Source organism: Strigops habroptila, chromosome Z, assembly GCF_004027225.2.
Source record: "Strigops habroptila isolate Jane chromosome Z, bStrHab1.2.pri, whole genome shotgun sequence".
NCBI classification, from domain to species: domain Eukaryota; kingdom Metazoa; phylum Chordata; class Aves; order Psittaciformes; family Psittacidae; genus Strigops; species Strigops habroptila.
Window position 1 is genome coordinate 6,080,806 of NC_044302.2, and position 22,473 is coordinate 6,103,278.

At 39.9% G+C, this 22,473-nt stretch overlaps 1 protein-coding gene across 4 annotated transcripts in view; it reads right to left on the minus strand.

Moving 5' to 3' along the window:
* The window catches only part of PLCG2 (phospholipase C gamma 2), a 67,520-nt gene that overhangs the window by 40,649 nt on the left and 4,398 nt on the right, over positions 1-22,473 (minus strand). For all 4 annotated transcript variants that reach the window (XR_003995153.1, XR_003995152.1, XR_003995151.1 and 1 more), the window contains exons 2-6: positions 21,747-21,983; positions 8,378-8,518; positions 5,660-5,753; positions 4,237-4,284; positions 463-547 (exon numbers count right to left, since the gene is read on the minus strand). Coding sequence is in view for 1 of the 4 variants with exons in the window: in XM_030512845.1 (XP_030368705.1) it covers positions 463-547; positions 4,237-4,284; positions 5,660-5,753; positions 8,378-8,518; positions 21,747-21,942 (564 nt within the window). In the remaining 3 variants the exon portion in view is untranslated. The remainder of the gene's footprint in view (positions 1-462; positions 548-4,236; positions 4,285-5,659; positions 5,754-8,377; positions 8,519-21,746; positions 21,984-22,473) is intronic.

Consider the following 22,473-nt stretch of genomic DNA (forward strand, 5'->3'; position numbering starts at 1 on the left):
TGCTTTAAGGGTGGAGAGTTGGAAAGTAGGAAAAGGTGGGGATATTTAAAATTCCTGTAGGAATGGAAATGACCTTCAGAATTTACCCATATTAGCACAAGTTGGAGTGAAGAGGTTACTACTTGATCATATTGCAAAAAAAAAAAAAAAAAAAAAACCACAAAAATCTTCTTCTTCTTGTATATGAATTTTATTTCAAAGATAAAGCAGTTTCCCATGCACTTGTACAGTATCAGCTCAAAACCCAGTGTTGGCTTTGGTCAACTGTACAATGAAAATAAGGAACATTTATGCCTAGATTTTCTTATAGCCTTGGATATAGGCAAAGCCAAGCTAAGAAATTAACTGATATAATTTATTTAACCATACACAATAAGAAGCAAAAATATAGGCAGCATCCTGAAAACAAATAACAGCAACTATCAGATAATACCAAACAGATAGAAGTTATCAGGTAGTTACCGCAAATTTATCCTTCAAGAACTTCATGCTGCTCACTTTGAAGTTTACTTGGGGAAGGACAGTTTTCAGCTCTCGAAGACTGATACTGAGGGAAAAAGAAGGGATAAAAAAAATGTATCAAAACCTCCACAGTTCTGCTGTATCTAGTCAGCTACCAAGATTTTCTATCAACACAAGCAGGTACCCTGTGAAATATTCTCATCTCCATTGTGTAGAGAGGGAAAGAGGCAAAGCAGACAGGAACTTAGCCAAAGTCCATGCCAAAGCCAGATTAGAACTCAGGAAATTCCTGGCTTTCCGCCTTGTCGCCAGACCTCTGGAAAAATACCACTGCTTTTAAGAGCAAGAAGGAGCACTCTGTTTGTACCCTAAACATCATGCACAAGCAATTTCCTCAGGCCAAACAAGTGCAAGCCAAAACAAAGAGCTGGGGCTTCATTAGCACTGGAAAAACCTCAACCTGTGAAACAGGACTTGCCTGGAAGCCTAACCTTTACAATTAACCTCCCTAGAAATTGCAACACTAAACACAATGAAAGTCAGCCCAAACTCCTTTCCTGAATTTTTCTGAAAGCATGAATCACCTATCAAGAGAACAAAAAACTGCCCTCTCCACAGTGCAAGTCCCTTGATCCTAACCGGACTGCCTGGTAGTGATGAAACAACCCTAGAGCAATGAAGGAAACCTCTTCAGCAGACACACACTGTCAGCCACTGCTCTACCCTAACATCTGCTTTTGCTTCATGATCCCCACCAATACGTCCCTACTGCAGGGCTAGTTTTCCAATACATCAGGAGGCATAAGCCAATATCCAGTAAAGGATGGTACTTTCCCCTTCACCATTCTGGCCAGTTTAGGAAACACTGCTTTGAAACAGCTCCTCAGCTCACACTGAAGCCAGCTGCACAACGCCACAAGCTGCCTGCAGAATGGTGTTATTTCCTGCAGAACACAGTCCTATTCACACAATGAAACATCACACTTTCTTTTGCTTTGAGGAAAAGGCCTAAATGAGAGGAAACACATGTAGTTTTCTATACTGAATTACACTTTAGAATGAAATGCACGTTGCAGACAAAGAGCAAAATCACGGTAAAGTAAGAGAGGTGAGAGGAGGGGTTAACATTCTCCTCAGTGTCGCGTGGTTGCTGGTAACTCTAAGAAGAGGTATGCAGCTGAATTCATTAAAGAAGAAAAAAGTCTCCTTTGCTGTGCAAAAAGCTACAGACCCACATCACACATGGGCCTGAAACAAACTAATGAAACTCAAACATATGCAGCTGCACAGCACACAGGGAGCTATAACCCATGGGACTTCTTTCACGTGAGAAGCACGGGGTCAGAAGTGACTCTTTCACTTCAAATTCTATTCTATTCTAATACTTTATTTGAATATGTGGGTAAGAGACAAACCCATTCAGCCAGGCCAATTGCTTAAAAATAAATAAATAAATAACTAGAAGGGGAAGATGGAAGACCCAGGGAACTACAGACCAGTCAGTCTCACCTCTGTGCCTGGCAAAATCTTGGAACAGTTTCTCCTGGAAAACATGCTAAGGCACGTGAAAAACAACGAGGCGGTTGGTGACAGCCAACATGGCTTCACTAAGGGGAAATCCTGCCTGGCCAATTTGGTGGCCTTCTATGATGGAGCCACGGAACTGATGGACAGGGGCAGCGCAGCTGACGTCATCTACCTGGACTTGTGCAAAGCGTTCGACACTGTCCCGCATGACATCCTTGTCTCTAAATTGGAGAGACATCAATTTGATGGATGGACCACTCGGTGGATAAAAATCTGGCTCGATGGCCGCACACAAAGAGTTGTGGTAAATGGCTCGATGTCCAGTTGGAAACGAGTGGTGTCCCTCAGGGATCAGTGTTGGGACCAGTCCTGTTCAACATCTTTGTCGGCGACATGGACAGTGGGATTGAGTGCGCCCTCAGCAAGTTTGCCGACGACACCAAGCTGTGTGGTTCGGTTGATACGCTGGAGGGAAGGGATGCCATCCAGAGGGATCCTGACACGCTTGTGAGGTGGACCGATGCCAACCTTATGAAGTTTAACCAAGCCAAGTGTAAGGTCCTGCACCTGGGTCGGGGCAATCCCAGGCACTGCTACAGGTTGGGCAGAGAAGAGATTCAGAGCAGCCCTGCAGAGAAGGACTTGGGGGTGTTGGTTGACGAGAAGCTTAACATGAGCCGGCTTCAGTGTGCGGTCGCAGCCCAGAAAGCCAACCGTATCCTGGGCTGCATCAAAAGAAGCGTGACCAGCAGGTCGAAGGAGGTGATCCTGCCCCTCTACTCTGCTCTTGTGAGACCTCACTTGGAGTACTGCGTACAGTTCTGGTGTCCTCAACATAAAAAGGACATGGAGCTGTTGGAGTGAGTCCAGAGGAGGCCACGAGGATGATAAGAGGGCTGGAGCACCTCCCGTATGAAGACAGGCTGAGAGAGTTGGGGCTGTTCAGCCTGGAGAAGAGAAGGCTGCGTGGAGACCTCATAGCAGCCTTCCAGTATCTGAAGGGGGCCTACAAGGATGCTGGGGAAGGACTCTTCCTTAGGGACTGTAGTGGTAGGACAAGGGGTAATGGGTTCAAACTTAAACAGGGGAAGTTTAGATTAGATATAAGGAAGAAGTTCTTTACAGTGAGGGTGGAGAAGCACTGGAATGGGTTGCCCAGGGACATTGTGGATGCTCCATCCCTGGCGGTGTTCAAGGCCAGGTTGGACAGAGCATTGGACCACGTGGTTTAGGGCAAGGTGTCCCTGCCCATGGCAGGGGGGTTGGAACTAGATGATCTTAAGGTCCTTTCCAACCCTCACTATTCTATGATTCTATGATTCTAACTATTTTGCCCTTATTCCAAACCATTAACTTGGCTTCCTTCTATCTGTATCCTTGATATATCTTCAGTATACCAGTAGCCTCCTCCTCCTCTTTCCTCATATCCTCAGTTATCTCTTCTATCTCCTCTTCCTCTTAATATTCTGTTCTGTTCTCCTCAAAGCTCTGACTCCTGAAGGAAAGAATTCAAGTTATTGCTGGGACAACCCTATCTCTGGATATATCTGACACTGCTGCCGTGACTAGTTTCAAACTAGCTACCACACATACTAGCCATGTTCAGGCCACATCAGGACTAAAACGAGAAAAGGCTAATTACTGAAACATCTGCCCTGATCTTTGGCAGCCCATGTTGAACGTTGCTTATGCACCTTCATTATTATGAATGCCCAAACAAGCTTTTAAAAGCTGGTTCTCATCTGTCTACATTAGAGTAACTCCAATGCAAACATGGTTCAGCAATGAAGGAAGAATTGGTGGCACAGCTGCACAGGAAAGCTCACAATGGGTTATACAGTTGAACCTGTTGGGCCCCAGCTTGGCTATGAAAGGGCAAAGAGGTCTATAAAGCAAACAACCTAACATGCCTGCACAGCTAAGCTGAATCTCTACAGTAAGACTGGAAGAAGATAACTCCCTTTCCTTATTCTGGCAGGGTAATTCTAGGCTAACAGCAAAACTATCTATTTTTCATCATTTGCTTCATTATATCACATGCATGAACATGCTATTAGTGAATGCTATGAACACGCTGTGTTTAGCAAAAGGCAAAGCTCAAGTTGTTAAAGCAAGAGCAAATGCTATTTTCAGGGCTCTCCTTTCACATATTGGACAAAAAAATAAATATTTATTTATTTTCATTCATGTTAGAACCTGCAACAAAAGTTCACTAAACACAAACTGAACAAAGAGAGAGCTTCTTACCTGTTCCTTCTAGTTTGATCAACAGAATAGATCTGCTTTCTCAGCCAACTTGTGGAAAAGAGGGAAAAAAGAAAAAAGGTTTAATCTGAGGATTCTAAAGAAAAACACAGCCAATGAATACCAAAATCCATACAGGAAATTCAATGGAAATACTGAAGAGTCATAAGATACATCTCTATAATAAAGCAAAACATTTCCAGTGCAGCATCTAATGATTCAGCCAGTTTTATAACCATCTTTATAAATATATACTTTTCTGCTGCTTAACACTGCATTTTAAAGCCACATAAACAACATAGGAAGGATGGGCAGGATAGAAGAGAATGAGCAACCAGAAGCTGTAAAAATATAAGTAGTAAAGCAAGACAAAACTTCAGCTAATCTAAACTAGAGTAACTCCATCAAGTCAAGATCTACGCCAGCTGAGGCTGCTGGCTCAAAGATCTGTTAGATGCATAAAAATTAACGATTAGGAGGGAAGGAGAGGAGTTTAGAAAATCTGAAAGAAAATCCTCATTAGAGTGCGTGTCAGTATTAGGTGCACAGCAAAATACTATTAGCAGCATTAATAGTAAATACACAGACATGCACATACACAATTTTGATCTAAAATGTCACCAGGAAAGCTTATCCTCAGCTTCTACAGGAATCACTCTGCTGCACAAACACAGCCTGGAACACTGTAGCACTTTGTATAGCAGCCTGCCGCATTACCATAGAGTAGATGATAATAGATAAGAATACTGTCTCCTCAACTGGAACAGCAAGTAGGTAAAGATAACACCAATGTCAAAGCCAAAATTTGGTCAAGTAGCAAGCAAGGAAAGGGTATGTCCTCACAACAGCTAACAGCAGTGACCACAAACAAAAATGTCAGCAGTGATGAAAAGTGATCAGGTACAGAGATAGCGTTGAAGAGCTCTTCAACAAAACTGGCACTCTGAGCATGAGCAGTTTCACATGCAACATCCTAGGAAGCATTAAGTGTGCAGTCCCACCATCATATGGCTGAATGCTAAAAAGTAATCCTTAAGAAAGCTCATTTTCAGCCTGGCTCTCTCAGTCAGCTGGTCACATTGCCATACAATGCATTTGGACATCTACTAAAGCAAGCCTACTGTGACAGCATGAGACACATCGATTTTTCAAGAAGTCAATGCACACTTACACCAGCTATTCTTGTGATCTCATTAAGAGATTTTTGATTTGGTTTGGGTACACAAAATTAGGTAAATTGCAAGTCCATATTAGTGGATGCAGCAGAGCGCGATTCCAGAACATGTATATAGCAAAATAGACAAAGAATTTCCACATGAGCTTTCCATATCATACACTAACGGGAGAGTAGTTGTTTCTTTCAAGTTTTCCACTTTCAATTCCAAAGAAACATTAAGTCTCACGAAGTGAAAATATGTTGACATACCTCTCTGTGATCGCAGGTGTGGGAGCACTCACGACCTCTTGATATAAGATATTCAAGCCACACAACCATTTATCAGCATCATCTTTAGAGTCAGCTGAAAAAATAATATGCTATGAGAAATATCAAAACAAAATCAACACAAAACCAGAATACAACTTGGGATGTTTAGATAAACGCTATTATATAAAGTGGCTGATGAACCTTTCTCTTTGCTAAATCTCATTGCACATCTTCATGTTGATAATAATAAAACTAAGAAAAACAGCATAAATTTGGGGGTGGGATGTTAATTTTGCAAGCTCTGTCAAAAAATACCACCTTCTAGAATTCTGCTTATCAGGGTAGGCAAGTTTCAATATTTCAGTAGACAGACTATGAAAGTAATGGTGAGCTCCTGTAGTAACACAGTCAAAATTCATTTTCCTATCTCCTATCTCCCACGTGGCAAAAGCCCAGGGACGTAGAGGTAGAGCAGCTTGAAGCGCACAGCAAAAGAACTCAGTGTGGTGTAGCATAAAGCTAGTTCATTATCTTCCAGGCAACCAACAAGAAAATTGTAAAGTACTGGCTTTTGATAGACAACCACCTCATGTCTGTCCTAACCACACCTTTAAACACAAATTGTTCCAGACTACAATTAGGCAAGAGGAACAGGAAGGAAGCAATGTAAAAAACTGGTGTAGCTTATAGAACACATTTAATACAACTGAAGTTTAAAAAAGGTCTAAAATTCTTTACGCAGCTTAACACTAGAAGCCAGATACGTCTTCCTCCCAACCTTACAAATCAGTTTATCACTGTCTTGGGTTTTTTTAACATATAATTTGCCTTTCCTTTTCCCAAACCAGAAGAGTCCTCCACATCGGTTAACGTGATTGCATTTGATATTGCTTTGACCTAACAGAAGCAAGATGATGAACTGTGTGCTGGGTATAGCCTTCCCTGGGGAATAACACTTAAGCTGAAACCAACTTTTGGGGCCTTGGACAAGATGCTATCATTACAGCCTTCAGCTGGTAAAGTCCATTTGCTTTAGCATGCTGGTTCTGAAATTTCATGAAGGCATTTTCAATTAAACCAGTTCTGAAAAATTATTTTCAACAGGAACTGCAATCTGTGTAATTCTTTTAACTGCCTTCAAAGCAAAACAGTTTCTCAAAAGATGAAGGTTACATTTTATTTAAACATACTTTCGAACAATGCTTTATTCCCCAAGGATGAAGCTAGAGCCTCGCCTCAGCTCCCCATGGAAAAGTTTTCCAGTTTGTTACAATTTCGGAAAGAACACCCGCTACCACTGCCAAATCAGTTCTGCTCCCAAGACAATTCTGCCCTTTATGACAGCTACCATTCCCCTTCAGTAACGATTATTTTATATTGTTTTAAGAAACCACGACAAAGCACTTCCTTTTCCTTGTTGATTTCCCCCTTAATTGCAAGTTATATCACGTTGTTCTGCAGTTCAGCTTTACAGCAACATATCTCATGGTACCGAGTGTTTTCAAAGCACTGTCAGGGGCTTGTTTTCAGAACTGCCATGGAGGAGAGATGGAGGTAGGGGTTAGGGGAAGTCAATCTGAAGTACCTGGCACAGCTGCGCTTAACCACAGCCACTTACTCAAAATTTTCACAGACTTCAGCCAACAGTGGTAGAATTTATTTAAAGCTAAAAGCCTGTAACAGTGGATTAGTCATGAGCAGTCTTTAATTTCCAGTGCATCAGACTGCAAAAAGCAAGTCTTCTAGTACTGCAATCTATTCATTCCATTAAAAAAACAAACCCTATTTTAGCATAAAAACACTTACAAAACACTTCCCTTTTCTCCCATTAAGATCTTGCAATTAATTTAACTACTTAAATGACGAGTAGTTCTCGCTGGCGTGTGCAGGAACACGCCGCTTCAAATAAATGGTCTGTATGATTCTAAACCAAGGATCCATTGCAGCTTTTTAGAAGATAAATCTCTTGGTAAACTGCACTAGTAGAAAACTCTATTCAGCCTGCACTGTAAGAATTCATACCCCTTTAATTTCAAAATTAAAATTTTGGGGTTATGAAATCTCACCTGAAATAAGAAGTGCCCCCAACCCTTTCCACACATACAGGATACAACTTCTCTCTGTTTCACACAGAACTCTTCATTTTCAGTTTATCACCTTCCAATTTTATTTATGGTCCCCTAGTAAACCTCTTTTAGAAGAGGTTTAGTATTACCAGGTGACATGCACACACATAACTCATGCTAGAACTTCATTTTTCCCAATTAGTTTCCAATTGCTTATAGGCAACAGGAAAGTTTCTGTGATACAGCTGTAGCCTAACTCTTTATCACTACTGTTTACAGAACCATTTTGGCCAGACTGAAAATGCCAGGGCAATATTCTGGCCACAGTGAAGACAACAGCAAATCCACTGCTGACATGCTGAAAAGTTTACCAGAGATATTTAACCAGCAAAAGTCTACCTTGCTAGAAATGATTGAGCAAATCAGAAACTACACTCGCACAATACTCTATTTGAAAGAAAAACATTAGAAATGCAGCAGTTCATAGACATGAAGGGCCAAGTAAAAAGTCTATCTCCAGATTTTAAACACCTGGTGCACTCCTGAACTGCACAAGTCAAAACCGCAGCATTCTCTGCGTTACTGTTCCATCAATGCATTTGATTTGTTTTATTGGAAGGTTTAAAGAAGAAACAAAGAAGAAAAAAAGTACCTGCTAAACTTAAGGTGTTGAGGACAAACTGGGTACCATAAAAAATCGTGAAGCAGTGTTCTTCTCTTTGCTTTGCTTTGCAACGCTCAAAGTCCTTTGAATTCTTTCCTGGGCGAATTTCTTTTATTTCCATCAGATCCACTGAAAGGAAACAACATTCAGTCAGTACAACTGCACTTAGATTCCAACAGAGTCCGATACAGTAAGATGAAAAACTCAAAGCATGCATACATATACATATATATAAAATATATATATAATCTTACAGATATTTATTGGGCAATAAACACAAATTACACCATCTTGCAATCCACAACTAAATGTATTACTAGAGAAGGTCCAGAAGAAGAAGAAAAATAACCTGTCATATTTTTATCATTTCACTATCACTGACTATCCATGGACAAAGTGTATACACATAGCCCTTTCGAGTTACAGAAGACACGATTTCACTGTTGGCATATACTCTAAGCAGGAAATTTCCAATTGCCATGACAACGTTTCAGAGACAAAAAAGAAAAGATACAACTTCCAACTTACCCACCTAAAAATTATGCATCAGATCTTAGATATAGACCTTGTCAGCTAGTCAGCTAGTATAGTCACTGACACTTGTAAGAAAAATATCTGAAGTAGGAATATAAAGAGAAACACCCAGCCTAATAAATAAAATGTTCAAGTTTTTTCCTGGATAACACCAAAGACATCTCTGTCATTTAACGTCACCTGTCGTACCACTTTCAACTTGCTGCCTTCTACAGAACATGGGTACGTATTAGAGGATAGCAGAATGGGAACACTGCACAAGCACGTACTTTCTCAAGTCAGCTCCCTTTTCAACAAACCCTTGCTACATGGCCTACATAGCAGTACTGAGGCAGCACTGAAATAGAAATATGTGCACTCTCAAGATAAGATACTTATTAGAAAAACTGAGGAAGTGGTTTTGTTCTGCCTGTGGACCAGACAAATAAACAGCTCTTCCCACTTCTGGACAGCCTCGACTTACGAGCTACAGGATGAAGAAAAACGTTTCATGGCTGCTCTTGAAATGTGTTTATCAGACTTAGCAAGATCCAAGGAAAACAGCTGAAGGTTTCTGTCTATGCACTTAAGAATGCCACAATATAACCTCATCAGAAACAGAATACAGTTAATAACATAATGAAAAAGCAGTTCTGCTGCCAATGAGTGGGAGCTGAAACCTGGTTAAAGCTCCAGCCTGTGTAATACTGGGTTTCTTTGATGCCAACATGGAAAGGAGGGACAGACAAGCAAGGAAGTTCATCAATAAAATCCTGATAATGAAACATTAATTCATCTTGAAATTTCTTATCCTCTGCAAAGTACCCCAGGCCAAACTTCCCACCAGACACTCCTTTCTCCCAGTCATTAAACAACTTACATTGGGAAAATGGGACCTCAAAGGTTAACCTGAACTAACCATAGGACACAAGTGTCTTTCTTAAACTCATTTTTCCAAGCATAATTATCTTCAAGATAGAGCTTTACATATCTCAACCTCCATGTCTCAGCCACCCTCTCAAACCATGAAAACATCTCCTAAGATTTGCATAGCTGCTTGGCCAAGGCCCCTAAATTTAGATGCAAATGTCTAAAATAAATTCATGTCATGACCATAAACGACCAGAAACCAAAAGCTCCTCCTGAAAACTCTAATGCTCTTACCATCCAGAGTCTCACCTAGATCCCTAACAGTGAATCTGAATATCCATCTGAAAAAGATGATCTAAGCCCAATATCAGCAGAGAAGAATCAGGATTCAGAGATAGAAAGCACCCAAACGGAGAGGGAAGGAGTTGAATGGCTGCAGAAAACAGCATGGAACTGTGCATCATGCTGGCTCATTCTAATAGTGGGCAAGAGTCACCTCTTCTGCTTTGCCTTCACTCAACAAATTCCAGCTGAAAACACAGTTGTAACTTCAAATCAAGGCAGACCTTTCACTTCAGACTCCTATAAATCCACACACAAGAACACCACACCACAAAGCCCCCCTCAAAGTATAAACTATAAGAAGCAATAAAACAGATTTCACAACCTGCATTGCTGTTGTCATTTCAAGTAGCTCTTACCTCATACTGACCTCTGAAACAAACATACAAACTTACTCAATGTCTTCCCTCATATATTCTTACTGCAGTTCTTTTCCTTGCTTTACAACCATTCAACCCTAACATCCCATTCTCCTGGGTGAACATATGGTATATACATATAAAACAAGGGGTTTTGCATGCACAGGTTTCACACTGGTAACCACGTTATTGTTTCCCCAACTGGCCTTTGAAAAAGAGATTACTACACCACAATTGCTAAACATTCAGTAAACAGAGACAACGTATTATGTATGTCCTACAAAATCCTGCCAACATATCATTACTTTCACTCAAATAATATACAAAACAAATGTACAAAACACAAGGTTAATTAAACTTTCTTTAGATTTTTACAGAAAGAAAGAAATAATACATATTCTAATTCCAGAAACTTAGTAAAAACTACCTGCATATATTTTAATGACATTTTATAGTATCATTTAGGATGTATTATTCTGTATTATTGAAAGAAAAGCCAAGGCAGAAAATCAGAAAGGGAAAAGAGGCACGTGCGCAGCAAGCATAAACTTTGGTCTCGCACTCTGTTCTCTGTCTCCCCAGGTAGTCTGGAGTCATCTGCACCCTCCACACAATGCCCACTAACTCCAGAACGGCTGATCCCAACTGAACCGAGAAAGGAACAAGCCAGGAAAAGCCGCAACATGTTTCAGACTCAGATTAGTAAATCAGCTGTACCAATTTAGCTGTTACGCAGTTACTGTGAACTTTTTATAGCACAATCTGTCACTGAACAGTTAAAATGCAACTTCATGCCTGTGCCAGAACTACAAGCACACCGCCTCTATCTTCTGACTGCCTTGCAGTAACGGAGCCTTCCTCCTTCTCAATCCCACGTGCTAATTGCAGAGCTGTATCCTGACCTGGCTTCGCAGACAGGTATTGCTGGGGCCTGATACACTTGAAAAAAGCACAGACCTGGACATACGCAGCTTGCAGTGTCAGATCAAATCCAATACGCTTGCAGGTGTGATTTCTGTAAAACAGTGCATTTCCCAAGGAAACATAAATCAAAGTATGCCCTGTAGAGAAGTTGACTGACACACAGCAAGACTAGGACGACACTGCCAACGCATTCGATCCCCAGTCAAATAGTTCAGAAGTCTAGTACCACTCTGAAAACCTTTAATACCAGTTTACATTTCACCCATTCTTTCATGTGGTTATTTCCACAGGTTAAAAGGGTCTCCTTGGCAGCCTCATCAGTCAGCTATTGATTCCGACAACTCCCTCAAGTGGCTCTTTAACAAGAGTGGACTCCAAGGCACTTTGAGTTACCATCCTGTTTCAGGCTCTGATCTGGAGGTGCAGTATTCATGGCAGTTCAGAGCCAAAAGCTGCAGAACTTCAGCTCCTGCTGTTGTGTGTTGTTCAGCAAATCGGTTAATTCAATGGATCATTACACTACTATACAGCTACTTTCCAGAGACTGCACAGATTAATTGCTCAGTGCCTTCCAGAGTGCCTGCTACAGCTCTTTACTGCCATAAACTTAACAATAAACTTTTGATCCTCAACAACTCCATTGATCTCCATTCAAATAACCTGGCTGTAGTGGCATTTACTCAGACAGTTATGGGTTTGAATTCCTGTTAGCTTTTCTTCAGTTACACTTAGAGACAGACGGTAAAATAGAACTTGACTGCTTAATAGAGCAACTATTAAGCACTACAGCCCTTCCCAGTTTGAGCTCTGAATTCAAAGGGCCATATTTATCAAATAGCTATTGGTTTCATATTCAAAAAATTAAAAGGGCACCTTCGCAAAATGAGATAAGAATAGGGTAAAATTTACATATGCGCCCCATATCAACCACATTCGGGTCTATGAAGTTCACTCCATTCCCTATTCGCTGACAGGAAGTCTCCTTGTTCTAAGTTAGCATTAAACATTGCAGAACTGAGCTGCTAAAGGGAAGAAATTATTTGAAAACAGCTGAAGGCTACACACATTCATTTTTTCATTTGACCACAGAAACCAAGCTCTAAATACTCAGCAGAAGACTTACACAAAGATCCCCTGGGTAACAACTGGAACACAGCAATTTCAAAACAGAAAAAGGTAAATTTTAATGTTCTTTTGAACAGATACTCCACAAAGAGCAAGAAGTGGATTCACTTTTCCAATGACATCCTGATTTTTAACAGTATTCAGAATACAGAAAGCAAATGTGAGTTAAGTTTATGTATTATTTTATGTCTGAAACAATAAGGAAATTCAGACAGAAATTGTGCTAGCAGGAAAAAAACACAACGAAAGTCACTACTAAAAACTAACAAGGTCAGGTCTAACATTCAAGCCAAAACCAGTACTCATTTCACATTCCTCAGCAGAATATATATTCACACTTCTCCCAGACAGGTACATATAAATGTTCATACCGCCTCATCCAAAGGGGGGACAAAAATACGTTTTCCCCCACAGAAGAAGTTCATATTGGCATTAACAATTCTACTAATTAAATGACTTAGCTGTTTAACCAACAGAAAAAAAAATAATAATAATCCCCTACCTATGTTAAAGAATGTAAGCTACTTCCATAAATAGTCTTTTAGATGTTAGGTTTTTAAGTTTCCCAACATATCTGACAGCCAACAGGATGTGTGGAACCAAAATTTGCTCTCTTTGGCAGGTCATTTTAGAAAAGATTTTAAAAGCAAAATTAGGAAAATGTAGTTTTAGGGTTAAAATTCACTAAATACGACAAAAAGGATTTAAAAAACCCCAAACCTTGTTAGCTAGAACGGCCTGTGGGAACATACATAAGATTGCCATTACATTAAATTATACAAACCTGGAATTTCACCTCACCCTGTAAACTGTATGTGGCCTGATCTGGTCCTGTTATCTACACAACTATATTATAGATGCACTGCTTCTCCAATGATCTTTGATTATTAAATATCCAGGTGCCGCATTTTACAGAAACTAGTGATTTCTGCTTGGCAATGTAACACAATCTGAAAATACAAACACAGTGCAAAATTGCAGATCAAGAGAAAACACAGCAGCTCCCACAGGCTCTAATTCTACACACAACATGAATTTACTAGGTAAGTGCTTGGTTTCCATTCACTTCCTTGCTTATTATACCTGTGAAGCATGAAAATTCAACTTGGTTTTATGTGGTGTTTTTTTTTCTTAAATCATATTCTAGGGGACAAATTCTGCAAAATCTCTTTTCAGCAGGAGGAAAATCTCAAGCGAACTTAATCATCTTTGATAATTCTTTTTTATAGGTCAGATGAAAGATCAGTAACAACAAATGACTTTGAGATGGCAAATGTATTTAAAAAGTGGGCCACAGCCATTCTGTTCTACAAACTTGGTAAAAATATTACAGGAAAAAAAACCAGGATAACAAACAATGTGAAATTAGCAGTCTGTGTTAACCCTAAAATAAAATGTTATGCATTGTTGTTCATATCTTTCTTTTAAAAATGAAAAAAGGTACAAGATAACTCTATTGCATTAATAGTTCTGGACTGAAGGAAAAAGAAATCGTTACTGTGTGTTATACCAAGGCATACCATCAGCATCCAAAGCCTCAAATTAATTAGCCTTCATTCCTCTGCTTCATAATTTCGCAATTACATTCACAAGAGGTCTTCACCTCTGCCATTCCCAAACACAGGTCTCATCCTCTGGGAAACAAAAATTTTCAGAATAGACAAGTACTAACATATCTGTTCCCCTTTCTCTTTCAACCTTACCTACAGCCTAACCTCTTGCTCTGCATACACAAAGAGCATTTTAACAGCTGATATATTATATGAACTTTTCCTAAACATGGCCCTCCAATGCTTTAAAGCTTAGTTCTTGTTGTGTGCTTAAATGGTCTCCAGTTGCTTTTTCTTCTTCGTGAGTATTCTGTAATGAATCAAGAACATCAAAAAAAGATAGGTGATCTTACTTTTCCAAAGATTAAGGGATTAAATTGTGCTTTAAATAATTTTACAAAAGCAGATCGCCTCTTCACATAAAAGGTAATAAAAAAAAGATAAATCCTCTTATGTCTTCAGTAGAATCTTCCTTGAAATGTGCTGCTTGTATTACAGAGAAACACACACTTGCACTTTCAAAGGTGGCGCCACGGATTTCTCAAAGCATAAATTCTCCTCTCTGTGAACCACCACTTAACACAAGGATTCACAGAAGATTATGAAGAAACTCACATATTTTCCAGTGACTAATCAAACTCTAATCACCACAAACTTTCCCTTAATAATCTTCCTTAAAGCACTTTGCATCTGATAAAGAATGAGTTTTGGATTATGGGAATTATGGATCAGCTTCCCGGAGATTTACACCTTGTCACCTGTTTGCTCTACAAGCTTAAATATCATAACCTCTTTGGGCTCTAATTTATTCACATGCATATGTATGTGTATACCACAGTGCGAGCAAATTTGGGAGGCCCTGTTTGCTACTGAAAGATACTCTCAGTCAGCAAAACCTCAGTCAGCCAAGAACACAGACATGTCTCTTAGCAGAGTACTGACAAGCAGTTCTCACTCTTGGCCACCCCTTCCTTCCCCTCTGCCTTTCACTGCTGTCCCATAGTTCCCTCCACCACTATCTCAGCTATGACAGTACACTTGTTTGTGGGCCATTTGGTATCCCAGCAAAGAAACAGCACAGCAGAGTAGCTGACGTGGAGGCAGGAGTGACCCCCAGATACCACGGTGATGTACAACACACACACATCCATTGTACAGCCAGCCTGTGACAGTCTGAAGTGGGAAGAAACAACACAGGGTGTGTGTGACCCAAGGGCCACCACGCAAGACCCACGCACAGTTGCAAAGGGTAAACATACAAAAATACACAGCAGAGCCATAAGGAAGTGACTCGCTGAGCAACACACTGCAGTAAATCATGCTGGTAAGTCACAGCTTCACACTCATGTATCTACTATGCATAAATTAGTTTCTGCAAAAAAAAGGCCCATTACAAATTAAACTAGGAAATCAGTTCCCTCTGTACAAGGAATCAGAGGCTTCATTCTCTCATGTGTTGGTAAGACGAAAGTTATTTTGGCCCTACTATAGTTACCAAGATCTGTAGTTCTTAAATTGCAAACCCATGAACATAGGATGAGCAATAAAACCTATGGGTAAACAATCCATAGCCAAGTCGTACTGAGTCCCCACCACACATTTTCCTCTGCTACATAATCCAAATTGCCAAACGCCTTTGCTAGTACCAGGCAGCTTCCAAGTCAGGCTGTGCTAGCAAGGAAAAGTGGTGCGGGAAGACTGTGGTCCACCCTAGACTTGGAAGAGATTTGCTTATTCTTCCCGGCAATGCTGTCTGATACCAGCTGCAGATCTAGTGCCATCAGTTTTAGATCCATGTCCCTGCAAAAAATGCTCCTGTATTTCTGTCCTTTTATACTCAAATACCTCTCAAAGTTCAAATCACACTTTTACATTTACGATGCTTTGCAACAGAACTCCCATACTTAAAACAACTGTATAGATAAAAGAAACAAAGCACAAAGAACCCAAAGCTGCCTCAGAGTTAGGAAGGGGGTTTTATTACGCTTCTCATACATTCAATGGCTAGAGGACGAGACTTCAGCACACAGTAATTCAGAGCAAGAACTAAACTTTGCTCTGGAGGAGCCTTTCATTCTCTCAACTGACTATCTGGGCAGACATGTGAACTAGCCTTGTACGTCATCTGCTTAACCCACACCGTCAGAAGTACCATTCCTATGTATAACCCTTAGTCCCCAAGACCCCATTCTGCATTCTGTATCAGTCACTATCCTTTCACCAGGTCACTGCAGTGCTCAGCAAAATTTACTTCTCATCCAAGAAACGGAGTAGGTTTCTCCTACTGCAATCAGTGACAGGGGCTCCACTGAAAATACAGCTAGTGTGCATACCAAGAAACATAAATAGAGGAGTGGAACAAATCACAAGGGCTTCAAAGCATGGGTGATCTGATAAAGCATTAATACCACTCTGCAATATACAAAGCACAATAGAGGGAAAATAAACAAACAAACAAACCCACCAAACAAATATCAAACAAAAACCATGTAACAAAAACCTCAAGGGAAGAACATTTGTCATCAGAAGTTATATCAATCACTGATGACCTAGGTAACTTAGAATCAACAGTGCTGAGATGCTGAGCCCTACAAGCAGTCCCACAGCCCACCCAGCAAACTTCAGGTTATCTTTAACAGTTTAAAATGAGGATAATGCAAAGAAATGCCATTAATAAGTAAGAGGCAGAAGAAAAAAGTCTGACATTTTGTAGCCAGTGTCTACGAGTATTTCCCTCAGACTACCTCAGAGCTAAAAGTCTCTATGTATAGAACAATAGCAAGACAACTAAAAGAAGCTCAAGCATGGCTGAACACAGGCACATCTAGCTGAGACCTGCTTCCTTCAGCAAATTGCACAGCCCACTGCAGGCCCACATAAGGAAGCATGTTGCTGGCATTCATTTTAATACACTAATGAATCCCTGCATGCCAAACATCCACAATAAAAACATTCTCAAATGTGCACTGCTCCCTTCTATGCATTTTGGTTTTGACAATGGGTTGTGTTGGACCCACCTGATGCAGGAAAGGTGTATGCAAGGTACTCTGCAGGTGACTAAAAGAGCAGCAGCACTAAAAACTTCTCTGGCCTCCACTAAACCTGGAAAACACACCAGGACAGGCAGCCGCTCTCTTTCCATTGCTAATCTATCTCCTTTCATCTAGAAGGAAACTTGAAGCTCCCACAGATTGAAAACATGGACAAATTTTATTTACCTTTTCTTGAAAGGTGCTTATTTACCAGTGTCTCCTAACTTTACAGGTCAAAAGGAAAGGAAGGACAACCAACAGTCACTTAACTTAATCTTTGTTTCAGCCTACAAAGCATTACATTTTACAACAGCAGAATCACAGTAAACCGCAGAAACACAGCTTGTACATGAGGATTAGAGTTTCCTTACAAAGAGCAAAATCTACCGTCTCCAGCAAGTCTGATTAGCTTGGACAAGCTCAACAGCGAGCTTGATCTCACAAAAATGGACATACCATCCAAGACCTCACTTGCCTTGCACAACTCTTGGCTGCACAGCTCTACAAGGAAGAAAAACTGCTCATGCACAGGTTACCAACACCATCACGACGACTCAGGAAGGGTGTGAGCACCCTGAAGGACAGGCTGCGCCTTCCCCTCTCTTGCAGGTGGGCAGGGAGGACTAGCTCTAGTAGAAGAGCTGCTACATAATGCCCCATCTGATTTGTGAAGCTAAAATAAAACCCTGTATTTGAAGAACTACAAAATCGTGTAGCATCATTCCCAGCACCACGGTAACTTACCAAGTTAAAAAACGTGACCAAAAACCACAGCTGCTCTCTTAAAGTGAGTGGATTTACTTGATATGTATCAGCTTAAAATTTGGCCTTTTGATCTACTGTCAAAATAGCACATTCTGCCCTAAAGGACACAAATAACCTATCCTCTTTCATTTAGAGGAAAATACAGAGATTTCTCCCCAGATCGTTTTTGTTAGAAAACTCCTTTTGCAAATGGCAACTCAGGTCTTTCAGAAGGCCAATGTAAAATCTCCAATACTTAGACATGGTGTGATTGGAGCCATACAACGGAGACAGAGACTGTTTAAACCAGATTTCCTAGCCTTTGTATATCCTCACTTCTTCCTACATCGAAGGGATGGGTCTAGAAAGAATTATCTAAAGAAAGGTATTTCCATTTTACTTTCTCATCCAAATTATCTCCATTTTACATACTCATCCAGAGAAACACACCTGCACTGAGCAGGAAATAGCCATAATTTTTAGCAACTTTTCTGCTCTAAACAGAACTGCTGACAGGTTTTTAATGAAAGAGACCCTTTCAAGAGTAATGCAATTTAAAATACACAGTACTGCCACATTCATGGCCATGGAGTGGTCTAAACGTTTATATCAGTATAGCTAATCCTACATCTCCTTTGCACGGGTTCCAGAATTAAGAGTAGATGCCTTTTTGTTATTGTGAGGCTTAAATCACTTCCAAAATAACATTAACCAAACTTGAAAAAGGCCCTTGTAATGACTATGAGCAACCCTAGCTTAGAGGAATTGGAGTGTCTTTCACACATTTACAGTTCACCAGCGAGAAAATAAGCACTATGACATCCAAAATTCCCAACACTACAAAACTTTTTCTTAATTTCTAAAGGAAGAGAATTAAAATAAAAAAGTTGGTCTCCATCTTCTCTATTAGCAGCCTATTTTTGTGCCTCGGAGTGAACTGTCCTCACTACCTGATTTAGACACACAAACCCCACAGCAGATGCAAACATTTGGGGTTTTGCCTTCTGTAAAGAGCAGTTGCTTGAGTTAAAATAGCACACACACAACAGGAAGCCATCTTACCTTTCCCACTCGTACTGAGTATCAATTCTTACTGGAGTGTAGCACATGCAAATAGCAACCATTAAGATTGCATCACAAATATTATTTCTTGTAAAGCACAAGCATATTAAGCAATATGATACTTGAGATGGTAATTCTATGCCCTCAAGCACTAAAAAAAAAATGTAAAAAAAAGTATTTTTTATTTTTCACAAAGTCAACAAAATCTGCCATTGAATACTTGAAGTCATATATACATTTATATATACAAGTCAAAATAACCTTTCTCCTACCACAAAGTTGGTACCATCTCCTCAGTATAGCACCAGAGAAATAAAAGTTTTAATCCCCTATCATTGGTATTCAATTCAGCCATTCAATTCCAAATATGAAAGCTTCAAATCCATAATTTTTGCACTTTACAAGCAAAAGAAAGCCTGAGTTCCAGTCAAAAGAAGCAACAGCAATATTTAAATAATAAATAAATAAATAAAATATTTCCTTCCTCTTCAGCAAAAACACTGTCAGCAAGTTAAAGCTGCAGTGACTTTCATTTCAAATAAATCACATACAGTTCACGGTAAATTGTAACAACTGTTCATATCATATTCTGAAACAATGCCTGCAAAACACATTTTGGGTTTGGACAGATTAATTGCTTTTTAAGACAACAAAACAGTATTTTACATATTCATGCTTTAGAGCAGGACATAGATCTAAAGTTCGCACCGTTATAAAGGTCACTTAAATGTTGATCAATTAAAAAACTGCTACAGTACTACACTTCTCAGGGAGAGCGGCACATGGCCTTTGGATAAGTCACAGGTCTGTAGTAATGACTGCCTGTGCAACTGGAAGTGAGTCATTACCCTGCTGGATTATGCAGGTGTTAAGAGTCAAAGTACAGTATTCACCTTCTTTTAAAAGTGTTAAAACCTATACATACAGCAAACTATTTAATTATCAGGATGTACTACCACAAACACAGACCATCCCCAGGAAGCTTTGACAGAAGCAGATTACAAGTCAAGCACTGAAAAGTTTACCCCAAAATCCGGAATGCACAGTCTGTACGGCTTTTAATTCAGCCCCTCTGTGCAAATGGCTACGATAAGTCTTCAACCACATGATCACAAACTGTTTCTATCAGAGGACATCAATGCCTTGTTCACCCACTAAGTGGTCATTTTCTACTTTGTTTTAATCTTAGTGCTCTATGCATAACCCCAGGATTTATTTGGTAAGCATATTCAAGTGCTTCTCTCATAACTGAATTATTTGCCTCCTCTCAGGACTTCTTTGTTGGCACACCTCGCTTTGGGATCCGAGCACATCAGAACCAATAACATACTCGCACTCCCACACGTCTTTACAGGAAGGGATAATTACCCTCATTTTCCACATGAGAAACTGGGATACTGAAAGATTATGATCCAGAGTACTTGTTAATTACGGTGTCCAGACCTGTCTGCTTTTCCCCAGAACACTGTGTATGACCGTATTTTCACCACCAATAATACAAACATTCTCCAGACAACTAGTCTTTCATTCCACTACATTGTATTTCCAGTTGCACAAGGAATGAGACAGGAACCAATGGAAACAGCAGCTAACAGAGATTTAATACTTCTAAGTAAGGAGCACGAAGGGAAGCTGCACAGACAATCGAAAAATCATGCAGCTTTTTGGTGCCTGCCTTGCACCCCCTCCCTTAATTATACGTCAGACTCCTCCGTTATAAATGATTTTTCTTCTCTTGGACCTTGATTAACTTGTTTCTCACTGAAATCCCTGTCTCTGCTGAGTAACTTCGATTTTTACCTCTGTAGGTTCTCTCACTCCAATATACCTGCTCAACCTTCCCAGCTCTCCGACTCCAAACTCCAACTTATCACAATTTCCCTTCCCAAACAGCCCCACTTCTTCAACTCCAAGCTTGTCATACTAGCTGGCTGACCAAGAAGTGATTCTGCACTTCAGGCAAACCATTCAATTCCTTTATTGAAGACAACCACCACTCAGAAGTTGCATAGTAAAATCATGCCCATAATAAAAGCTAAATAAATAAAAGTCGTCAGATGAAACCATTGCAATTACATTATAATAACAGGAGGTGTACAAATCCCAGAAAGCACAGGCTGAGCTTGGCGGACATCAGCCATGTTCAGTAAGAACTGAAGATTAGTCTCAATTTATTCTTCTACCATAGCTTTTGCAGTCCTGTGTAGCTTTACACTTCCCTTCTATTTCCCAAATTTGTCATAAATAGTGGGTTTAGTCAATCAGTTCAGATATTAACTAGAGACAGTATCAACTCAGGACCCTGAAACTATGCCTTGTATCCCACAGCTTCATCCTCCTAAGTCATTGGTACTTTCCAATAATGGTCCGAAATAAAGATTTCTATACTGAAACAGCAAATTCCCTAAGAAAACAGAAATTTTACTTCAGTTTCCTTGAATTTGGAAGGTGGGGGCGGGTTCTGAGAGAGAGGGTAAAGAAGTATTACCTGTTTGAATTTACAAGACATCTTGATACTTAGTGATGGAAAAGAGTTGTCACTCAGTAACTCAATTCAGATAACACAAGCACCATCACACTTAAAGATGAAAACTTTAAGAACAGGGCTTAGGGCAAAAGCACAGTAATCATATTTAAGTAGCGTTAGATACCTAAATAACAAGTTGCAGAAGATTCTTCACCTACATTGCAACAACTCAGAATATTCTCAGCAAATTACCAAACTCCTTTCAGCCAAAAACCTCATTATGTTAACAAAGAATCGTTAAACCAACACTTCACAATTGCATCGATTTATAAGTAACTCCAAGTTCAGGTACACTTTGCAAATACTCACAGAAACCTTCAATCTTGTCAGCTGTCTTGCTCCATGCCACCTGCCTTGTTTCCATTATGACCTGAATAGTCCTCCTTTCTGGACTACTCTTCTTAAGACTGAATACTGTCATAACAGTTCCCAACTCCAAGGTCCTTTTGATCTGGCTTTTCTCATACTCTGGCAGAACTCCATAGTCTATACTCTTTCTGGGCATTTTTATATTTTTTAGTCAAACTTTTATGGGTTTTCAGTGTCCTGAAAAAAAGGAAGAAAACAGAGAAAATTCAGTATTTAAACCAGCATTTTTATACCTTTAAAAATCACATTTGTGTAAGTTAAAGCTACCTAACAGAGACTCCAGCCCATGCAAATATAAGGCAGACACATGGCTTACATTAACAGCATCCTTGCCATTTTATCCTGAAAGTACGAACAGTCTTCACAGAGGGAGGTACCAGTGACACTTTGGTATACACGCTGCAGGAAAATCTATTAAAAATGAAGAGTCTCCTAAGACATCAAAAATGCGCACTTCAACCCCAGCAAATTCCTTTCAAGCATCAAATCTGCTTTCATTAATTTATAGAGAGTGAGAGATCTTTGCTCATGGAGATATTCTCTGACGGACATATTTGCTCTTAGATATTCTCAGAGACGAACATAACTTTTATGAGATATCACCATTCTCATAGGAATTTCTGTATTGCTTTAGGGTATTTGTAAAATTATGTTCCATAAAAAACTC